This window comes from Ornithorhynchus anatinus, chromosome 2, assembly GCF_004115215.2.
Source record: "Ornithorhynchus anatinus isolate Pmale09 chromosome 2, mOrnAna1.pri.v4, whole genome shotgun sequence".
NCBI classification, from domain to species: domain Eukaryota; kingdom Metazoa; phylum Chordata; class Mammalia; order Monotremata; family Ornithorhynchidae; genus Ornithorhynchus; species Ornithorhynchus anatinus.
In genome coordinates, this window is record NC_041729.1 from 39,585,509 (window position 1) to 39,604,647 (window position 19,139).

General features: G+C 52.3%; 1 protein-coding gene across 2 annotated transcripts in view; it reads left to right on the plus strand.

The window, feature by feature from the left end:
- The first annotated feature begins 2,256 nt into the window (after positions 1 to 2,256).
- The window catches only part of TTYH3 (tweety family member 3), a 119,891-nt gene continuing 103,008 nt past the window's right edge, over positions 2,257 to 19,139 (plus strand). The window contains exon 1 of one of the 2 annotated variants that reach the window (XM_007656958.4): positions 2,257 to 2,420. In XM_007656958.4, the coding sequence (XP_007655148.1) occupies positions 2,298 to 2,420 (123 nt within the window). In that variant the 5' untranslated portion in view covers positions 2,257 to 2,297. The remainder of the gene's footprint in view (positions 2,421 to 19,139) is intronic. The other variant, XM_001513370.6, reaches the window with a different exon arrangement.

A 19,139-nucleotide genomic window follows, 5' to 3' on the forward strand; every position in this document is an offset into this window, starting at 1 on the left:
GTGTTCCCTTCGCACTTAGATTTGCTCCCTTTCTTCACCCCTCCCCTAACTGTACGTATCAATATCCGTCTCTCCCGCTAGACCGTAAACTCACGGTGGGCCGGGAACGTGTCTGCCAACTCTGGTTTATAATGTTGGTATCTGTTAAGCGCTTACTATGTGCAGAGCAGTGTTGTAAGCGCCGGGGGAGATCCGGGGTCATCAGGCTGCCCCACGTGAGGCTCCCAGTTCATCCCCATTTTAGAGATGAGGGAACTGAGGCACAGAGAAGTTAAGCGACTCGCCCACAGTCACCCAGCTGACAGGTGGCGGAGCCGGGAGTCGAACCCGTGACCTCTGACTCCGAAGCCCGGGCTCTTTCCGCCGAGCCACGCCGCTTTAGGGTACTCTTCCGAACGCTTAGAACGATGCTCTGCTCCCAGTAACCTCGCCGTGGGCAGGGAATGTGTCCGTTTGCCGTCGGACTCTCCCAAGCAGTCAGTCCAGTGCTCCGCGTACAGTGAGCGCCCGGTAAATACGATCGAACGAACGAACGAAAACGGCCCTCCAAGTGTGAATGACAGAGATCTCCTGACGGCTTAGTCAGCGCCGATCCGCGTACTCCGGCTACGTTCAGTCGTAGTCACTGGGCGCTTACCGTGTGCACAGCGCTGCGCGGAGTGCTTGGAAAGTACAACACGGCGATAGAAGACCCAATCCCTGCCCACAACGGGCTCACGGTCGAGGCGGGGGAGATGGACATCAATCCAAGTAAACAGGCATCAATATAAATAAACGGGATTATAGAGAAATACCTGTAGACACGAGCGCCGTGGTGGGGGAGAGCCAAGGGGAGCGGGTCGAGGAGGGGGAACTGAGGCAAAGGGGGCTTAGGGTGGGAAGGCCTCGTGGAGGAGGTGCCCCTTCAGTAGGCAGCGTGGCTCAGTGGGAAGAGCCCGGGCTTGGGAGTCAGAGGTCGTGGGTTCGAATCCCCCCACCCTGCCACTTGTCAGCTGTGTGACCTTGGGCTAGTCACTCAACTTCTCTGGGCCTCAGTGACCTCATCTGGAAAAGGGGGATGAAGACTGGGAGCCCCATGTGGGACCACCCCATTACCTTAAGCAGCGTGGCTCAGTGGAAAGAGCCCGGGCTTGGGAGTCAGAGGTCATGGGTTCGAACCCCGGCTCGGCCACTTGTCAGCTGGGTGACTTTGGGCAAGTCACTTCGCTTCTCGGTGCCTCAGTTCCCTCATCTGTAAAATGGGGATGAAGACTGGGAGCCCCACGTGGGGCAACCCGATTCCCCCGTGTCTACCCCAGCGCTCAGAACAGTGCTCGGCACATAGTAAGCGCTTAACAAATACCATCATTATTACTATTATTAGGCGTCGAAACCAGCGCACGGGGTTGGGGCGGGAGAAGGCGCAGGGGGCGGGGTCTCAGGGCAGCCGGGCCAATGGGGCGCCAGGGGGCGTGGCCAGAGGTGGACGAGCCCGGCCTCGGGGGCGGGGTTTCAGGGCAAGCTGGCCAATGGAGAGGGAGGGGCGGGGTCGGAGGGGGCGGGGTCGGGCACAGGGGCGTGGCTTCAGGGCAGTCGGGCCAATGGGGCTGGAAGGGGGCGTGGTCTGTGGCGAAAGGGGTGGGAGGGGGCGTGGTCTCAGGGCAGGAGGGTCAATGGGGAGGGAGGGGCGTGGTCTGCGGTGGCCGGGGGTGGGGAGGGGCGTGGTTTCGAGACAGCGGGGCCAATGGGGAGGGAGGGGGCGTGGCCTGCGGTGGCCGGGGTGGGGAGGGGCGTGGTCTCAGGGCAGTAGGGCCAAGGGGGAGGGAGGGGGCGTGGTCTGAGGTGGCCGGGGGTGGGGTGGGCGTGGTCTCAGGGCCGCAGGGCCAATGGGGAGGGAGGGGCGTGGCCTGCGGTGGCCGGGAGCGGGGAGGGGCGTGGTCTCGAGGCAGCAGGTCCAAGGGGGAGGGAGGGGGCGTGGTCCGCGGCGGCCGGGGTGGGCGTGGGCGTGGTCTCGGGGCCGCCGGGCCAATGGGGCGGGAGGGGCGTGGTCCGCGTTCGGGGGGCGATCAGGGGGCGTGGTCCCGGGGCGGGGCGGGGCCGGGCTCTCCGGAGAGCGGCGGCCGAGGCGAACAAAGAGGTGGAGCGGCGGCCGGAGCGGGAGGCGTCCGGAGGCCGAGGCGGGCCAGGGGGGCCAGGCGGGCCAGGCGGGCCATGCGGGCCCCGGGGAGGAGGCCGGACCCCCGGCGCGGACGCCCGGCGCGCTGAGCCCGGCCCGGACCCCCCGCCCGGAGCCCCGCCGCGCGGCGCTCGCCGGGCCCATGGCCGGGGTCACCTACTCCCCGCCCTGGTGGGTCAACCTGCTGCACAGGCTGCCTCATTTCAACCTGCAGTGGGAGGCCACCCCCAGCCGGTTCCGCCCCGAAGACCCGGACTATCAGCAGGTACCAAGAATCGTAATAATAACGAGGACGGCGGCCACTGAGCGCTTCCCGCGGCCGCCGGGGTGGGGAACCGTAATACTGATGGGGGTATTCGTGGAGCGCTTCCTCTGTGCAGAGAGAGCACTGTTCACCGGCGCGTCCCACGGGAGCCTCACAGTTAATCCCCATTGGACAGATGGGGGCACTGAGGCCCAGAGAAGGGAAGTGACTCGCCCCCAGCCCCCCCCCCCCTCCCCCAGCTGACGAGTGGCAGGGCTGGGATTCGAACTCATGACCCCCGGACCCCGAAGCCCAGGCTCTTGCCACTGAGCCACGCTGCTTCGGGGTACCAGGTGATGGATGAGGTTGGCCCGCTCTGTGGCCCCCTTTCCCAGACCAGGTCACCGAGGCCCAGAGGAGTTCATTCATTCGTTCTCTCCAACGCTTACTCGGTGCTAAGCGCTCGGAAGGTACGGCTCGGCAACGGAGAGCGTCCCTGCCCAGTCATGATGTTGGTACAGATAATAATAATAATAATAATAATGTTGGTATTTGGTAAGCGCTTACTATGTGCCGAGCACTGTTCTAAGCGCTGGGGTAGACACAGGGGAATCAGGTTGTCCCACGTGGGGCTCACAGTCTTAATCCCCATTTTACAGATGAGGGAACCGAGGCACAGAGAAGTGAAGTGACTCGCCCACAGTCACACAGCCGACAAGTGGCCGAGCCGGGATTCGAACCCGTGACCTCTGGCTCCAAAGCCCGGGCTCTTTCCACTGAGCCACGCCGCTTCTCCAGTGACGGGCGAAGCGGGGGAGACGGACAAAAACAAGCCCACGTAATGACGGTGAATAATGTGAAGTGGGGGGCCCGAGGTCACACAGCAGGGAGGGGATTAGAACCCACCACCTCTGACCCCCAGGCCCGGGCTCTTGCCGCTGAGCCGCAGCGCTTCTCGCAGCAGGCGAGTGGGTGAGCGGGGGGTCGCTCCCCCGGGAGGGAGAGAATAATCACGTCGCTGTTGGTTAAGCGCTTACTCTGTGCACAGCACCGTCCTGAGCGCCGGGGGAGATGCAGGGTCATCGGGTGGTCCCACGTGAGGCTCACGGTCTTCATCCCCATTTTCCAGAGGAGGGAACTGAGGCCCAGAGAAGCGAAGGGACTCGCCCACAGTCACCCAGCTGACAAGGGGCGGAGCCGGGATTCGAACCCATGACCTCAGACCCCCAAGCCCGGGCTCTTGCCACTGAGCCGCGCCGCTTCTCAAGCCAAGGCTGGTGGCCCTCCTGGATCTTCACAGAGGCCGGGAGAGAGCGGACGAGAGACCCGCCGCCGCCGCCGGGGCCTCAAGGAGGCTGCTCAGTGGAAAGAGCCTGGGCTTCCGAGTCTGAGGCCATGGGTTCGACTCCCGGCTCCGCCCCTTGTCAGCTGGGTGACTGTGGGCGAGTCCCTTCGCTTCTCTGGGCCTCAGTGACCTCCTCTGGAAAATGGGGATGAAGAGTGGGAGCCTCACGTGGGACCGCCTCATTACCCTGTATCTCCCCCAGCGCTTAGAAAAGTGCTCTGCGCGTAGTAAGTGCTTAACAAATACCAACATTATGATTCACTTCTCTGTGCCTCAGTGACCTCATCTGCAAAATGGGGATGAAGACTGGGAGCCTCACGTGGGACGACCTGATGACCCTTCATCTCCCCCAGCGCTTAGAGCAGTGCTCTGCACGTAGCAAGCGCTTAACAAATACCGACATTATTAAGGAGGCCCGACCCCTGCACGGGGAAAAAAGGGATCAATCAGATCCAGGGGAGCCGATCATTAGCCAGGTGCTCGCCCAATGCTCATTCTTGTAGCATCCTCCTTCTGACAGCCCCCTCCGGCCCCCGTCGTTCTCCTCTCGCCCACCTTCAAGGGAAACTTCACTTCCTTGAGATCCTGGAGGGCAGAGGGAAGGAGGGCTATTCTCACCCCCTCTGTGGCTTTTCAGGCCTTGGATGTGCAGGATGCAGAAGGAGAGGGTAGAAAATACAGAGCCTTGCGAGCCCCTCGGTGTCTTTATTTAGGGACCGGCCGTTGCCCCGATGCCCCGGGGAGCGGTAGGGGGAACTCCCCGGGACGTGCGAGTGAGGGAAAACCGATCTGTAAGGGGCTTACTCTGTGACGTGATACTCTCCCAAGCGCTTAGTACGGGGCTCAGCGCGTAGTAACTGACAGTCGGTCAATAAATAGCATCGATTGACTTGGAGGGAGCTACTTGGCTTGCTTACGGGGGGACTGCTGTCGTGGAGGTGGCGGGACTTAAGCCCCCTGAGGGCAGGCTACCCAATGTATCGGGCCCTCCCAAGCGCTCAGCGTCCCCGGCGCAGAAGTGAGCGGTAGATAGCCTCGCCTGATTGACGCTCGGCCCGTTCCGCTGTGGCCGAGTAATCGGCCGCCCGGTCTCCCGTTTCCCCGCCTGGAAATCTGCGTCTTCAGGACCGTGGTTGGACGGCCTCTGATCGGTGTGTGAACAAAATGCCCTGGCACGAGAAAAGAGAGGGACGGTGACATTTAAGTGGCCGTTGGGAGCCCGGGCTCCGCGGAGAAACAGCTACCAGATCGTCAGCCTCGTTCCGTGCTTCATATTCCGTCCCTCGAGCTGTCTGTCCGACCGACCGTCTCGTGGAAACGACCCTCCGGGGCCGTGGGGGTCCCCCGTATCCTCGTAGCGAGGGGGAGGCTCTGCTGCAGTGGCTCTGCTGGCTCATTTCGCCGAGCTCCTCGGCTTGGCGATCGCTGTTTTGCCTTCCTAGTTCCTGCCGTCTACGACCCGGTAGAATCGTGTATAGAGGATTGCGGGTGACATTGGGCACGATGACAAATTAACCACAGAGAGACTTTCCGCTGCCTTTAAGAAAAATAGAATAAAAAAGAGGAAGTGTGGGTTGCCGGAAATGGATACGTTAGGGATTTCACACCGAAGCCCGTTTTGCTGCAGTTCCTTTGGCCCTGGTACTTGAATTTTTTTTTCCTTTCTTCGTGAAGAAGCCAAGATTTGTAAATGACCCTCTCCGAGATCTCCACCGACTCTATCTGTCCCAGCTGAGTTATGAGCTGTGATCTGAGGGACAGTTTTTGTCTTCTGTGATGTGGTGACCAACAGCATTCATTCATTCAATCGTATTTATTGAGCGCTTATTGTGTGCCGAGCACTGTACTAAGCGCTTGGAATGTACAATTCGGCAACAGATAGAGACAATCCCTGCCCCAAAACGGGCTCACGGTCTAAGCAGGGGACCTGGTTGCTGGGATCCAAGACCAATGCCTACTTAGCTCTTGGTTGAGCCCTCCCCAGTAATGAAGGTTCCTGGTGGCCTCCTTAGATTTTTTTTTTTTCTGCCCATTGTTTTTTTTTTTATCTTGAGGTCAGGCCCCTCTGTTCGCTTCTTGCTGGGGTTTTGCCCCAGCCCCATCTTGCCTCTGTTGTGGTTTTATTTGTTCATGCAGCGAATGGATAGATTTTTCCTGGTTGAAAGAAAGTTGTTTCCCGGAGGTTTAATAAAATGCTTTTAAATTGCTCTGTTGGCTATTTGATATTGTTACTCGGTCCATTCGTGCTCTGGCTCTTCAGCCTTGGGCTGTCAGGGAATCCGGTGATTCACGGCAGAATGGCGGAGAGCAACAGGGTAGCGGGCTTGTGTTAGTGCTTCTCTTCGTGGGCCGCCTGTGGTTTGTTGTGAAGGAAGTTAAGTTGGTGGTTTTGCTTTGACCATCGATTTCCCAGCTGTTCTCCCTCCTCTTCGTGAACTGAATTTCATTGGTCCTGGGAAAGGAGTTGAGAAGAAAAGAAAGAGTTCCCATTGAGATTTGAGACCAGCCTTCTACATCGTTTCCTCCTTCCTATTCCCCTTGCCGCCAAGGTTCTGATAGTCTCTTGTCTGTAAAATTAGGCGCTGAATAATTTAAACTTTGGAAATGAGTGTCTGCTTCTATTCCAAATTCACGAACTGAAAAGGTTCCCCCCGGTATCCTCCCGAGGTGGGTGGAAGCAGCAGTGGATGGAGAAGGCAGAAGCTTAGTTCTCTCGCACTCCCTCTCTTTCTCCCTCCCCTCTTCTCCCTCTGTAGGTGGGTAACTAGCTTCAGGGCTGTTGGCTGTAATTTCGGGCATGAAGGATTGCCTCACTGAGCTCTGTTGGGTTGTAGGAAGGATGGGGGTGGTGAAGAACTAACGTCGGCTGATGGGAAGCTCTTCAGCAGGTCAGTTATCAACAGAAGAGGTAAGGGAGTAATTCTCGCATCGGTCATTTTAGGGTGTGACTCCTTCATTCCCGATCACTGACGACTTGCCAGCAGATGACTGGGGTGGAGGCCACATTGTCCCGGTTGGCCATCTGGGTTGGGGAAAAAGTAGCATCCTGCTTCTGGATGAGACCTGTGGGAAAGTTCAGACTTCCGCTTTCTAAAGCTGGAAAGTGTCATGCGAAACCCCTGGTTGGCTCAGAGAGTCCCGGGGGCCCCAGGAAACTAGGCGTCCTGTGGAGTGGGAAGACTTTGCCCTTGCCTGATTTGGAATCGTTTCACGTAAAATGTAGGCAGCCTGCCTGGAGGTAGCACGGCCTCTTTGACGGAGGAGACCGAGTACTGGACACTTGGCCGTGCGAAGGAAGCACCTGTCGGACTGTGTGTGACGGGTTAGATGGCGTCACCTTTGAGTGGGTGGGGAAGCTTTATCGAAGGCCTCCTTTCCTCCTCCGACTGGAGACAGTTTTGCCCACTGTGGACTCCTCCCACTGGGGTGGAGTCCTTTGCCTGAAGCATCTGGGGTTCCCTATGACATTGACCCTCCCTCCCCTCTCCACTCCCCTCACCCCCAAATCCGAGGCCATCCACACTGTGTGGTTTTTAAACACTGTCTGTTGGGGGCACTAGGCTTTGGAAATATGTGGGTATTAATTGGTTCATCACTTTATTACCCCCCATCTTGCTTGCCTCGTGTGTGTGTGGCTGCACACACACCTCTAGCCCCTTTCTTACTCATTTCACTTTCCATGGCCTGGCGTACTGCCAGAATCAAAGATCAGGACAGTTGGGTTGCAGCCCAGCGATGATGGGGTTTGGCACCACTTGTCCTTCGCGTCAACGTGGAAAGGCCTATGCAGCTATATGAGAGTCAGGAGGCTCTGTTGAAGGAGAAGGCGGAGAGTAGTGCCGCATCCCGGGGGTGAGGTTGGGAACCAGAAGTAAATGTTGGAGTGCAGAGGAAGATGAACAGAGTGGTTGCCCGCATCCTAACCCCGTTCAGGGTTGAGGCCTATGTTTTCTAGAGCTTCTCCGTGGAGCTTTTTTCGGTGATGCTTCTTCCTCCTCCTGGGTGAATTACTGGAAGAAAAGAGTTGAATCTGGAGATGTGAACAGTCTCTCTAGCCTCATCTGAGTCATACTGCAGTGTTCAGTGAAGAGAGGTCTTATTGTTCAGGCAGAGATAAGCCGAATGGAGGGAAGGGAAAGGAGGGGGGAAAAGAGGAAGTCAGCAGACTCAGTCTTTGATAGCACCAGCTAAGCCTTCTTGCTCTTTCAACCTGAAGGTGAGAACTTTTTTTTTAAATGGGCCTCCCACATTATCTTCCCATGGTAGTGGATCTGGCAGGAAGCTTTCCTTCAGGCCCTGGGTGCTGCTTGGATATGACCCGTGCAGACGCTAAGGGGTTGTTCCTTAACTGCATGGTCAGAAGTGTCCAGCAGCTTATTCTAGATAGGGAGCCCCTTCTGTGATGTTCTGTACTCCCACAGCAGTCGCTAAAAGTGTGACAGAGCAGAGCGGCAGAATCTTTTTAATTCAGCAAGAATCTTTCCCCAGGTCTTTTGGTCTCAGAGGGAAGAGTCCCAAGAACGGGTCGGGGGGAAGAGGGGGCGTGAGCCTTGTGCGTTCCAAACGCTTATGGCCCCTGAATGTTCTGAGGTGCCTAAAGCTCAGTGGGTTTTGATTGTTCAGACATTTGGTTTGTTAATCTAAGATTTCCTAATGAGATTCCAAATGAGGGTCAAACAAAGGGTCGGTTGGTATGGACACGTTCCTTCCAAGGAGATCCTGGCCTTCAAGGGGTGGTGGAATGAGTTCTGGGCCCGGAGGTGACCTGGAGTTTTGGTTCCGTAAGGAGGTCTGATATAGGCCGGTCTTATCCCCCGTTGTTCTACCTGTGTCCTTCATCCCAGATCTGAATTTTAATTTTTTTAATTTTGTAATGGTACGTAAGCGCTTACGGTGTGCCAGCCACTCTACTGAGTTCTGTAGTAGCTATAAAATAATCGGGTTGGAAAAAGTCCCTGTCCCGCATGGCGCGCACAGTCTATTTTTGTTAATGTCTATATCCCCCTCTAGACTGTAAACTCGCTGTGGGCAGGAAACGTGTCTACCGACTGTTATTTTGTACTCTCTCTCGAGTGCTTAGTACAGTGCTCTGCACACAGTAAGCACTCAATAAATAATAGTAAGCGCTTAACAAATACCAACATTATTATTATTATTATAAATAGGATCGATTGTAGCCCCGTATCTAAACTGATTTGAAGAGAGGAGGGTTCTGGCCCATGTAAATTCCATTCATGTTTCACCTTGCGTTTGCAGACTCGGGGCGGTGCGTGTGCTGAATAAACAGAGTCGAGGTTAGGGCTCCTGACTAGAGGTTGGACTCACTGAGGGAAAAAGGCAGGAGTCGGGTGATGAGGTCAGACCCGGCCGTATGAGGCGGTCGCCGCTGTGGAGAGAGATGGCCGACACCCAGGACACGACAACCGGGGCCTTTGCACAAGAGCCGCGTGGCTCAGGATTCCCTCGGCCGTACTGACGCCCGCCTCCCAGCCCCGCGGGCCAGGCTGCGCTAGCCCGAAGATTAGAAACATGTGTGTCCAGGCAGTTCGGGATGACGTGTTCTTGTCCTGCTCCCAACTGGCTCCGGGGCAGGGAAGCTTTGGCGGATTTTAAAGGAGCCGAGAGCCCTTTCTTTACCTTACCGTTCTTTTCCCGGTCCGCTCGAATCGTTCTTTAAGCAGCATTTGTATTTGTGGGACAGAGTATCTTCAGGGACAGGAGGCCTCTGCCGTTGCGATAATCCCTTGCGCCTGAATGCATACGGGGTCACGGAGAGCAGCAAACTTAACCTCCAACTCTGGATACCCATTCCTGGGCCTGAACCACGAGGTTGCGCATAATGGGTTGATTCTGGAACCTTAGGGAAGCCAATCAGTGCTGACTACTCTGACTTTTTTCTCTTGCCGGTGCTGTTGCAAGGCAGCTGCCAACACGTAGGCCTTTCCGGCTGGTGGCCGCGGTACTCGTGGGGGAGAAGGAGAACAATTGGCTACTGCCCAGTTGTTACTCCGCAGCAATCTGGAATGCAGACATTTTGGGGGACGTGAGGGTGTTGGGATCAGGTGTGCAAGCGGTGGGGGCTGTAATGGGGGGGGGGGTGCCGCTCTGCTGCGGAACAGGGAGCTCTGCCCCGGCCACTGCTCTGCTCTTGCGGCTTGGTTTCTGATCTCACATGTGGCCTAATGGATAGAACACGGGCCTGGGCGTCAGAAGGGCCTGGGTTTTATTTCCGGCTCCGCCAATTGCCTGCTGTGTGACCTTGGGCAAGTCGTTTCACTTCTCCGGATCTGTTACCTCATCTGTAAAATGCGGATTAAGACTGTGAGCCCCAAGTGGGACAGGGACGGTATCTAGCCTGATTAACTGGTATCTACCCAAGGGCTTAGAACAGTGCTTGACACACAGAAAGCGCTTAACAAGTATCATCACCATCAACCCGCAAAGCACCCTCTCCGGCACCTTTCCCGTTGAGACAGCCGAGTCGGCCGAAAGGAAGGAGATAGGTTACTTTGGTGCAAAAGCTTCATCCTGCGTATCTCTGACTGGCTAAAGGTGAAGTAGGAGTGGGCGGAACAGCTCGCCGCCTGCTGGGTTGGATTTCTGTGTCTTTTTCCCCGAGGCCACTTAGCTCCAGTTTTCTAATAATGTAATAATAATGTTGGTATTTGTTAAGCGCTCACTATGTGCCGAGCACTGTTCTAAGCACTGGGTAGACACAGGGGAATCAGGTTGTCCCACGTGGGGCTCACAGTCTTAATCCCCGTTTTACAGAGGAGGGAACTGTGGCACCGAGAAGTGAAGTGACTTGCCCAAAGTCACACAGCTGACAGGTGGCCGAGCCGGCATTCGAACCCATGACCTCTGACTCCAAAGCCCGGGCTCTTTCCACTGAGCCACGCTGCTTCGAGAATGATCCACTGAATATATGGTTGCCAGGTGGTGTCACCCAGAATAAAGAACGAGAGTTACAGGCATAAAGCATCTAATCGGCGTTGCTGCTTGAAAGATGAAACCCTCTCTTACTGGAGAGAGACTGTTTCTCCGAGCCTCTGTTGTCAGGGTGTGCGGGCCGGGAGCTTAGAGGAATAGGTTTGTTTTGTTATAAATTCCCCTCTACCATTATAGGAAGATGCAAACACGGGATTGTGAAGCTGTCCCCCTCATACCGGGGCTTGCTTTGCAACCTGTAGGTGTCTTGGCCTTTGAACTGTCCATTTGTACACCTGGCTGAATCGGCCGAGGAGACCTCGCCTCCGACCTGACGTCTGGGAATCTTCCAGAGCTGGGAGATCTAAAACAGCCCTGGGGACATTCAGGTGGCTCGGACCTAGCACTTGACATATGAAGCAGTCAGCATCCTATTTCCAAGTGATGGCGAACACTTGGGAATTGTGACATTGCTCCACCTTTTTGGAGAAGAGATAAGGTTGGGAACCGTGTGGCTTTTGCAGTCCTATTTGGGGCCTGAAAGGTGGTCTCAGTCGTTCTCTGACCCAGACCTTACGGGTGGACTTGAGAGAGGCCCCAGAACCTCATGGATCCGACTCTGGTCCCCCGGAGAGAACAAAATCAAATCAAAATCACAGAGTCTAAAGGGCTATTGGCTGCCGCTGGTCTCGGCTCGATCAAATGGAACGGTTTCGTTGAGAATCGCGACTCTTTTGCAGTCATGGCGCCATCAGGACATTTGTCTTCTTGGGCTACTGGCCATAGGCTCCAGTTGGATCATCATAAGGCATCTGGGAATCTGTTGGGTTGGGATTGAGGACGATGGTGGACTGCCTGCCACCTTCCTTTCTTCCAGCCAGCCTTCTTTCCAGTTTGGATGGAAAACCAGGCGTGGCAGACCTTCATTCTATTTTCAGATGCAAATTCTGGTTTAAAAATGTCAATTTTGATTCAGAAAATGAACAGGGGAGCAGATCGATCATTTAGTTGTATTTATTGAGCACTCTGGGCAGAGCACTGTACTAAGCGCTTTGCACAGTTGGGTGGAGTAAATAGACACAATCTTTGCCATCAAGAAGCCTTAGTGATGGGGGGAGAGAAACAGTTGAATGTCAGCGTTTTAAGGGTGAGTTTGTTTTTTTAAAATAATCCATAAATGAGAGCAGTTTCCCTGCATACCACTGTACCCCATCAGATATGACATTGGAAAATAGGGGTGGGAATCTAGACCGCTTTACACTGACGAGTCCATAACCCTGAAATGTGTGTAAGGAACTCTGCCTCAAGATGCCTGTCTTTCAGCCCAATCCTTGGTGCCAGAGTTCCAACTTTTGAAGGGTTTTCCAACTGTGCAAACCTCCCTGTCCTAGAAAGGTAAGGTTAAGCTTGAAGTTTATGTCTCCAAACTCTTCCATTCTATAGATGTAAACTTTTAAAGATGCTTGTCTCCTGTGTGAAATCCCTCCCTTTAAAGGGAGTGTGTGTGCGTATGGATGCAGGGTGGCTCAGTGGAAAGAGCACGGGCTTGGGAGTCAGAGGTCATGGGTTCGAATCCCCACCCTGCCACTTGTCAGCTGTGTGACTGTGGGCAAGTCACTTAACTTCTCTGGGACTCAGTTCCCTCATCTGTCAAATGGGGATGAAGACTGTGAGCCTCACTTGGGACAACCTGATTACCCTGTGTCTCCCCCATCGCTTAGAACAGTGCTCTGCACATAGTAAGCGCTTAACAAATACCAACCTTATTATATCCAGGCCTTCCTTCAGAATAGCTGAGGAAACAGCATGGCCTCGTGGAAGGAGCACAGGCCTGGGAATTTAGGGCCTGGGTTCCAAGCCTGGCTCCACCGCTTGTTGTTGTGTGACCTTGGTTAAGTCACTTCTCTTTGCCTCAGCTACCTCATCTGTAAAATGGCGATTAAGGCTGTGAGCACCACACGGGACAGGAATTGTATCTAACCTGGTTAGTTTCTATCTGCCCCAGAGTTTAGTACAGTGCCTGGCACGTTGTAATCACTTAACAAATGCCATTGAAAAGCTGCTGGGCCATCAGTTTCACAACAGTTGTGATCCCCACAAAGCGATATAGGAGTTAGACTTTGCCCTAGGAGGTGGCCATTTTGATTTTCAGCTCCTGGAGCCAATGGGTATGACGAAGGGTTGTGAGAGGTGTGTTGTCCAGAGAGGAGTCTCCTGGTTCCCATCGCTTTCTAAGCTTTACGTTCTGGTCCTGTTTGTGCAGTGATGGACTGTACCTCAGATTCTGTTTCTCTGCCTTGTTATCTTTGTCATGGAAATAAAGCTTGGGGGAAAGGGTGGGAATTCAGTGAGCTGCTCCTATTCCTATCCATCTGTCAGCATTGGTAGATGGAAGCTGTTTTTCTATCTCTGAAGCTTACTTCCCCTACACCCAACCCCGAACCGACTAGTGTGGATAATCACCAAGCGTACTTCGGTAACAGTGAACTGACCTGTTCAAACACACAGATCTTACGTTTGTGACGAGGATAGACACGTACGAGAAAGTCATCTTAATCATGATATTTTATCCATACCAGACATGTCCAATAAATCGTTCTGTTGTTTTTGAAACTTTAATGGAGAGCTCTGTTTTATTTTTTGTTTTTTGGCCCAAGAGGTCAAAGTCAAAGGGAGGTAAAATAATTTGATTAAACTTGGCACTGTGCTCTCTATTAAGTTACTCCTTGGGACAACTGTACCTAACCAGACTCCTGAGGAAGCATTTTCAGATGTTCCTTTGAATGCATTGCTTCCTTTTCTGCCACCACTTCCTTTTTCAGAGACTAGAACTGCTAGGAATCTCTGTTTGTGGCATGACAGATGGCTGTGGTGGGCTAAGAGACCTTCAGATTTCTGGACGAGGGTTGTTTGGGTGCTGAAGAGTTCTATTTTTAGGAGAGGGTTAAGTTCTCTCTTTTGGGAAGACAAGCAGCTGCCTGTCGGGTGGAGGCTAATTCTATGCACAGGAAAAAGTGACTTGGCCTGAAGGAAAAATTTTCTCCTGGGAATCGGTAGTGATGGTTTGCACAATCAGCCTTCTTTGAAGAGTTGACATGAGCCTTGCAGGAAGATTGAAAAGACTCCAGCAGCCGGGACACTGTTTCTCAGCTCTGCCTCCACTTCATGCTGGGAGCGATGGAGTCTCCCACTGACGACTGTTTTTTAGAGGAGGAGGATGGATTTTGAAAGTAGGTGGGAGATTCCCAGAGCAGTGCTCTTTCGACTGGGTCAACATTAACCAATGCCATCGCTCTGCTGCATCTGCTGGTATCTGTGTAGCATGAAAGTAAGCAATAGAACAGGAGCGAATTGGATTCTCCATTTTTGTGAAAGTGCTCATTTGCCCACCCCCTAAATTCTTCGTGACATGGTCTGATGTCTTTAATAGGCCCGTATAAATTTGCAGGACAGAGTGTGTGCCTTTGGCCTTTGCTGTGAAGAAGTATAGGGCTTCATCTGAGGTTGCTGTGGGAAAGAAACTTTCTCTTCATTTCTCCACAGATTCAAGTTTCCCCTCTTTTTAACACCTATCAGGACTTTGAAGAAGTAGTAGAGAGCCCAAAGTCAGAAGGTTAAAATGCAGAATATTTGTAATTGAGGGAGAGAAGAGAATGAGATCAGTCATTGATATTTACTGAATATTGACTATGTGCAGAGATGGATTGATTGCAGAGTTCTTAGTAAATGCTTAGGAAAGTACAGTATAACCGAGTTGGTAGACACATTCCCTGCCCACAGGGAGTTTATAGCCTAGATATACCCAAGAAAACCTGGTTACATATGTAAACAATCTGGTGATGAGAGGCCTGGGAACTTGGCCACTCATTTGCCCCTCTTGTTGAGTTTCAAGTTCCTCTTTGGAGAAAATGGGAAGAACAGAATTCCTCTGTCTCCCATGGCTGTTTATGAAATAACCAATGAAAATTCTCCCAAAGCATTGCAACAGCTTATGGTTGTTCCCCTCACCACATCCGGTGTGAATCTGAGGGATTTTTTGGGTACTGCAGACCAGAGAGGTTAATGGGGAAGGGGAGAGTACAATTAAGGAGACCCAACAAAATCTGCCGGTGGCATGAAGCCACGAAGGATCTCCTAGTTGCCCCAATCGTGGCCTTCCGTAGCTTGGCTCCCCGAACAATTGTCCCCAGATATTTTCCTCCAAGGAGCCTGAAAAGTCACCAAAGTAGGTAGCAATTTTTCTTGGTGACACTAATGCCTAAAGAGCTAGAGAAATTTTGGAGACCCAGGGAAACGTTTGAGGCAAATTATGAATCCAGTATCATTTAAAAGGATCCTGAGATTCCTTAGACCAGGAGCATGCAATGTTTTTTTTTGTTAAGTAATGGGCTCACATGACCAGAAATGAATATACACTAATAATAATGGTACTTATTGGGCACCTACTATGTGCCAAGCACTATTCTAAGCTCTGGGGTAGACATAGGTTAACCAGGTTGGACACAGTCCTTGTCCTACATGGGGTGCTCTCTCTTAATCCCCATTTACAGATGAGGTAACTGAGGCCCAAAGAGAGTTAAGTGACTTACCCTAGGTCACACAGCAGACATGTGGCAGAGCTGGGATTAGATCCCGGGTCCTTCCGACTCCCATGCCCATGTGCTACCCACTAAGTCATTCTTGGTGTATGGGTCCGGTGAAGTTTTTACTGATTAAAATTAATGAAGTATATTCATTCATTCAATAGTATTTATTTAGCGCTTACTATGTGCAGAGCACTGTACTAAGCACTCGGAATGTACAAATCGGTAACAGATAGAGACAGGCCCTGCCCTTTGACGGGCTTACGGTCTAATCATAGCCTGTTAACTATTCAAAATGATAGATTTTTTTTAGCAGTAGTAAAAAAGTCTAAAAAACAATTCGGGCCACTTTGTTAGTACACAAGCGGGCTACTCAAAGCCTAATGCTCACCACTGATCGATTTTGGTTGAGTCAATGAGAATACTGGTAATTAACAGACCGAGTCTTCTCGAGAACTGAAAGGTGTATTCAGTCTGGGCTCATCTCAATTCTGACGAGGTCCTACTGCCTCACAATTGTCTGTGTGCTAGCCAATTAGCTAAAAAAAAATTAGCTAAACTCAGAGGGTCACATGTTGGACACCCCTGCCTTAGGCAGAGACGGTTATGGGTGACTTAGCAAGAGTCCCTCTAATGGACTCAGTGTCAGGGGATTTAGTTAACTGCAGCCTCATGATCTATTTTCACATTTCTTCCTTTCGTCCTCACTTTGGCTTCCTATCATAAAACTAAAAGGAATTTCACTTATAGGATCTTTCACTCCTCTCATTTGCCAGTCCAGGTGGCCACTAGAATCAAGTTGCTAGCTCCTCTAATACAGTTATGTTCTCTCTCCTTTTACGGTTTGCACTGGCATTCACTGTGTGTGTGGGTATGTGGGCGCACATGTGCGGATCTGACCCTAGAAAAAATAAACAGTTTTGGAATGGAGCAGATGAGGGAGGAGAGAGAAAGCCCGCCACCTAAAACTCAACATGAGCAAGACTGAGCTCCTCATCTTCCCTCCCAAACCCGGTCCGCTCCCAGACTTCTCTATCACCGTGGATGGCACGACCATCCTTCCCGTCCCGCAGGCCCGCAATCTCGGTGTCATCCTTGACTCGTCCCTCTCGTTCACCCCACACATCCTATCCGTTACCAAGACCTGCCGGTTTCACCTCTACAATATCGCCAAGATCCGCCCTTTCCTCTCCACCCAGACGGCTACCTTACTATTACGGGCTCTCGTTATATCCCGGCTAGACTACTGTGTCAGCCTTCCCTCTGACCTCCCTTCCTCCTCTCTCGCCCCGCTCCGGTCTATTCTTCACTCCGCTGCCCGGCTCATCTTCCTGCAGAAACGATCTGGGCATGTCACTCCCCTTCTTAAACACCTCCAGTGGTTGCCTATCGACCTCCGCTCCAAACAAAAACTCCTCACTCTAGGCTTCAAGGCTCTCCATCACCTTGCCCCTTCCTACCTCTCCTCCCTTCTCTCTTTCTACCGCCCACCCCGCACGCTCCGCTCCTCCGCCGCCCACCTCCTCGCCGTCCCTCGGTCTCGCCTATCCCGCCGTCGACCCCCGGGTCACGTCCTCCCTCGGTCCCGGAACGCCCTCCCTCCTCACCTCCGCCAAACTGATTCTCTTTCCCTCTTCAAAACCCTACTTAAAACTCACCTCCTCCAAGAGGCGTTCCCAGACTGAGCTCCTCTTCCCCCTCTACTCCCTCTGCCATCCCCCCTTTACCTCTCCGCAGCTAAAGCCTCATTTTCCCCTTTTCCCTCTGCTCATCCACCTCTCCCTTCCCATCCCCACAGCACTGTACTCGTCCGCTCAACTGTATATATTTTCGTTACCCTATTTATTTTGTTAAATGAATTATACATCGCCTTGATTCTATTTAGTTGCCATTGTTTTTACGAGATGTTCTTCTCCTTGACGCTGTTTAGTGCCATTGTTCTTGTCTGTCCATCTCCCCGGATTAGACTGTAAGCCTGTCAAACGGCAGGGACTGTCTCTATCTGTTGCCGACTTGTTCATCCCAAGCGCTTAGTACAGTGCTCTGCACATAGTAAGCGCTCAATAAATACTATTGAATGAATGAATGAATGAAAGTTTGGAGTGGGTCAGATGAACAGGGAGAGAGTAACACCTCATTAGGGACACTTATCAGGAAGTTAGTCTTTATGAAGTGATTTCCAGACTAAGCTGTAGAGTACTTCATTCTGTAGTGAGTTACTCTGTCCTTTGGCCAGACTTCCCTGCTCATTCATTCAGTAGTATTTATTGAGTGCTTCCTGTGTGCAAAGCACAATCCTAAGCGCTTGGGAGAGTACAGTATAACAGATGAGGGACAGGAGCCGTCTTCTCCGGGCTTTTCTTCGGGTGTCATAGGAATGGTGTCCCCTGGGTGGTTGGTTAGTGTGTGGATGAGATCAGCAAGGTCTAGACATATTTGAGATTGGGAATCTTCAAACTCTCATCATTGTCCCCGATCAGCCCTGGCCACCTACACTGTAGCAACTGTGCTCTGATGTGAACTTGGGCATTTCTGCTACCCTATAAAAAGACAAAGGCTGAGCTAAAAAAACGACTTGGGTTTTAGGTTATGACCGGATTAGAGCTGAATCCAGCCAACGCCGATTCGGTTCTACGAGGAACTGAAGTTTATGACCGACTTGGTTTGGGTCAGGAAAAGAGAACTAATTATACGTTGCTTTGCAACCTTGTTGCTTTAGTTCTCAGGAACCTTAATCACTGAGTGGGCCCGGTGGCTGTTGACGGTCAGCTCAGAACCATGGGATTCTTGGCGTCATTCGAAGGACTGGGCAGTTAGCATTGTGTCGAGAAGAGGGAGTTAAAGTCTTTGACTGGTATTCATGGGAGTAGAGACCTTAATATTAAAAAGTCTTGTTTGAGTTATCCCTTAGTGTGCTTTTTTCTGGGTCCAGTGCATTTTAGAATTTACTTACTGGGAGTCGCTTGCCTTTCAGGAGAGATGTCACTGCAGCTCCAGTAAGTTCCTCACGTATTTGTTTCGACTGATTCCACACCTTCACTGCTTGCGTAAACAGCATCCCTGGAACCCCAGGGGACCTCTCAGTGACGATGGAAATGAGCAGTGGGTTAGGGTCAATTTAGGCCCAGATACCCTTGTAGAGTTTCTTGTGGGCTCATAGGATGAAATCCTGTTTGTTTTCAGATCGGTCTGGAGCCCGGAGGTCTTTTCTCTAGGGAGAGGCTCGTGGAAAATCAGACAGATTGTGCAACTGGGAAATGAGGGACAAGGGCAGAAACCGTCCTCATTCTGTAATGAGGCAGGATGCTTGGGAGACTGAGACGGGGAGTGTAGATTTTGACCAAACTCATTCTTTGGGAACTCCAGAGGGCTGGTGACCGCACATATGAGCTATTTTCTTGGAAAATAGTGAACTCTTGATCTCGTCAATATCGAAGTGGAAATGGTCACACCTGTTTGTAGCGAAGAGGTGGATCTTGTGGCTTGAGCCTGATAGCGGTTCGTTCATTGGTACCAGAGGATCAGTTTTATTTTCCATGGAAATGTGGGAGGATCGATTTTTTTTTTTTTTTTTCCATGGAGATGCAGGCTGAAGTTTGATCTGTAGAGAGACCTTCTCTGGCCCTGTCAATAGGCTGATGTGCTGTTGCTTCAGGAACTGGTATTTAAAAGATGATTACAGGTCTCTTCTACCCCCCCACCCCACCCCCAACCCCTTTTCAGGAGGTGGGGTGGAGTGGAATGCAGTGATACTGCCCTTCGTGGTGAGTACCACACTCCTGAAGCTTTTGCAGAGCTCTGCAGGAGAGGTAAATGTCACGTGTGTGTGTGTATGTGTGTATTTGGTTTTATGGGGGGTGGCTCTGTTTTGACTGGCTTAGGTTT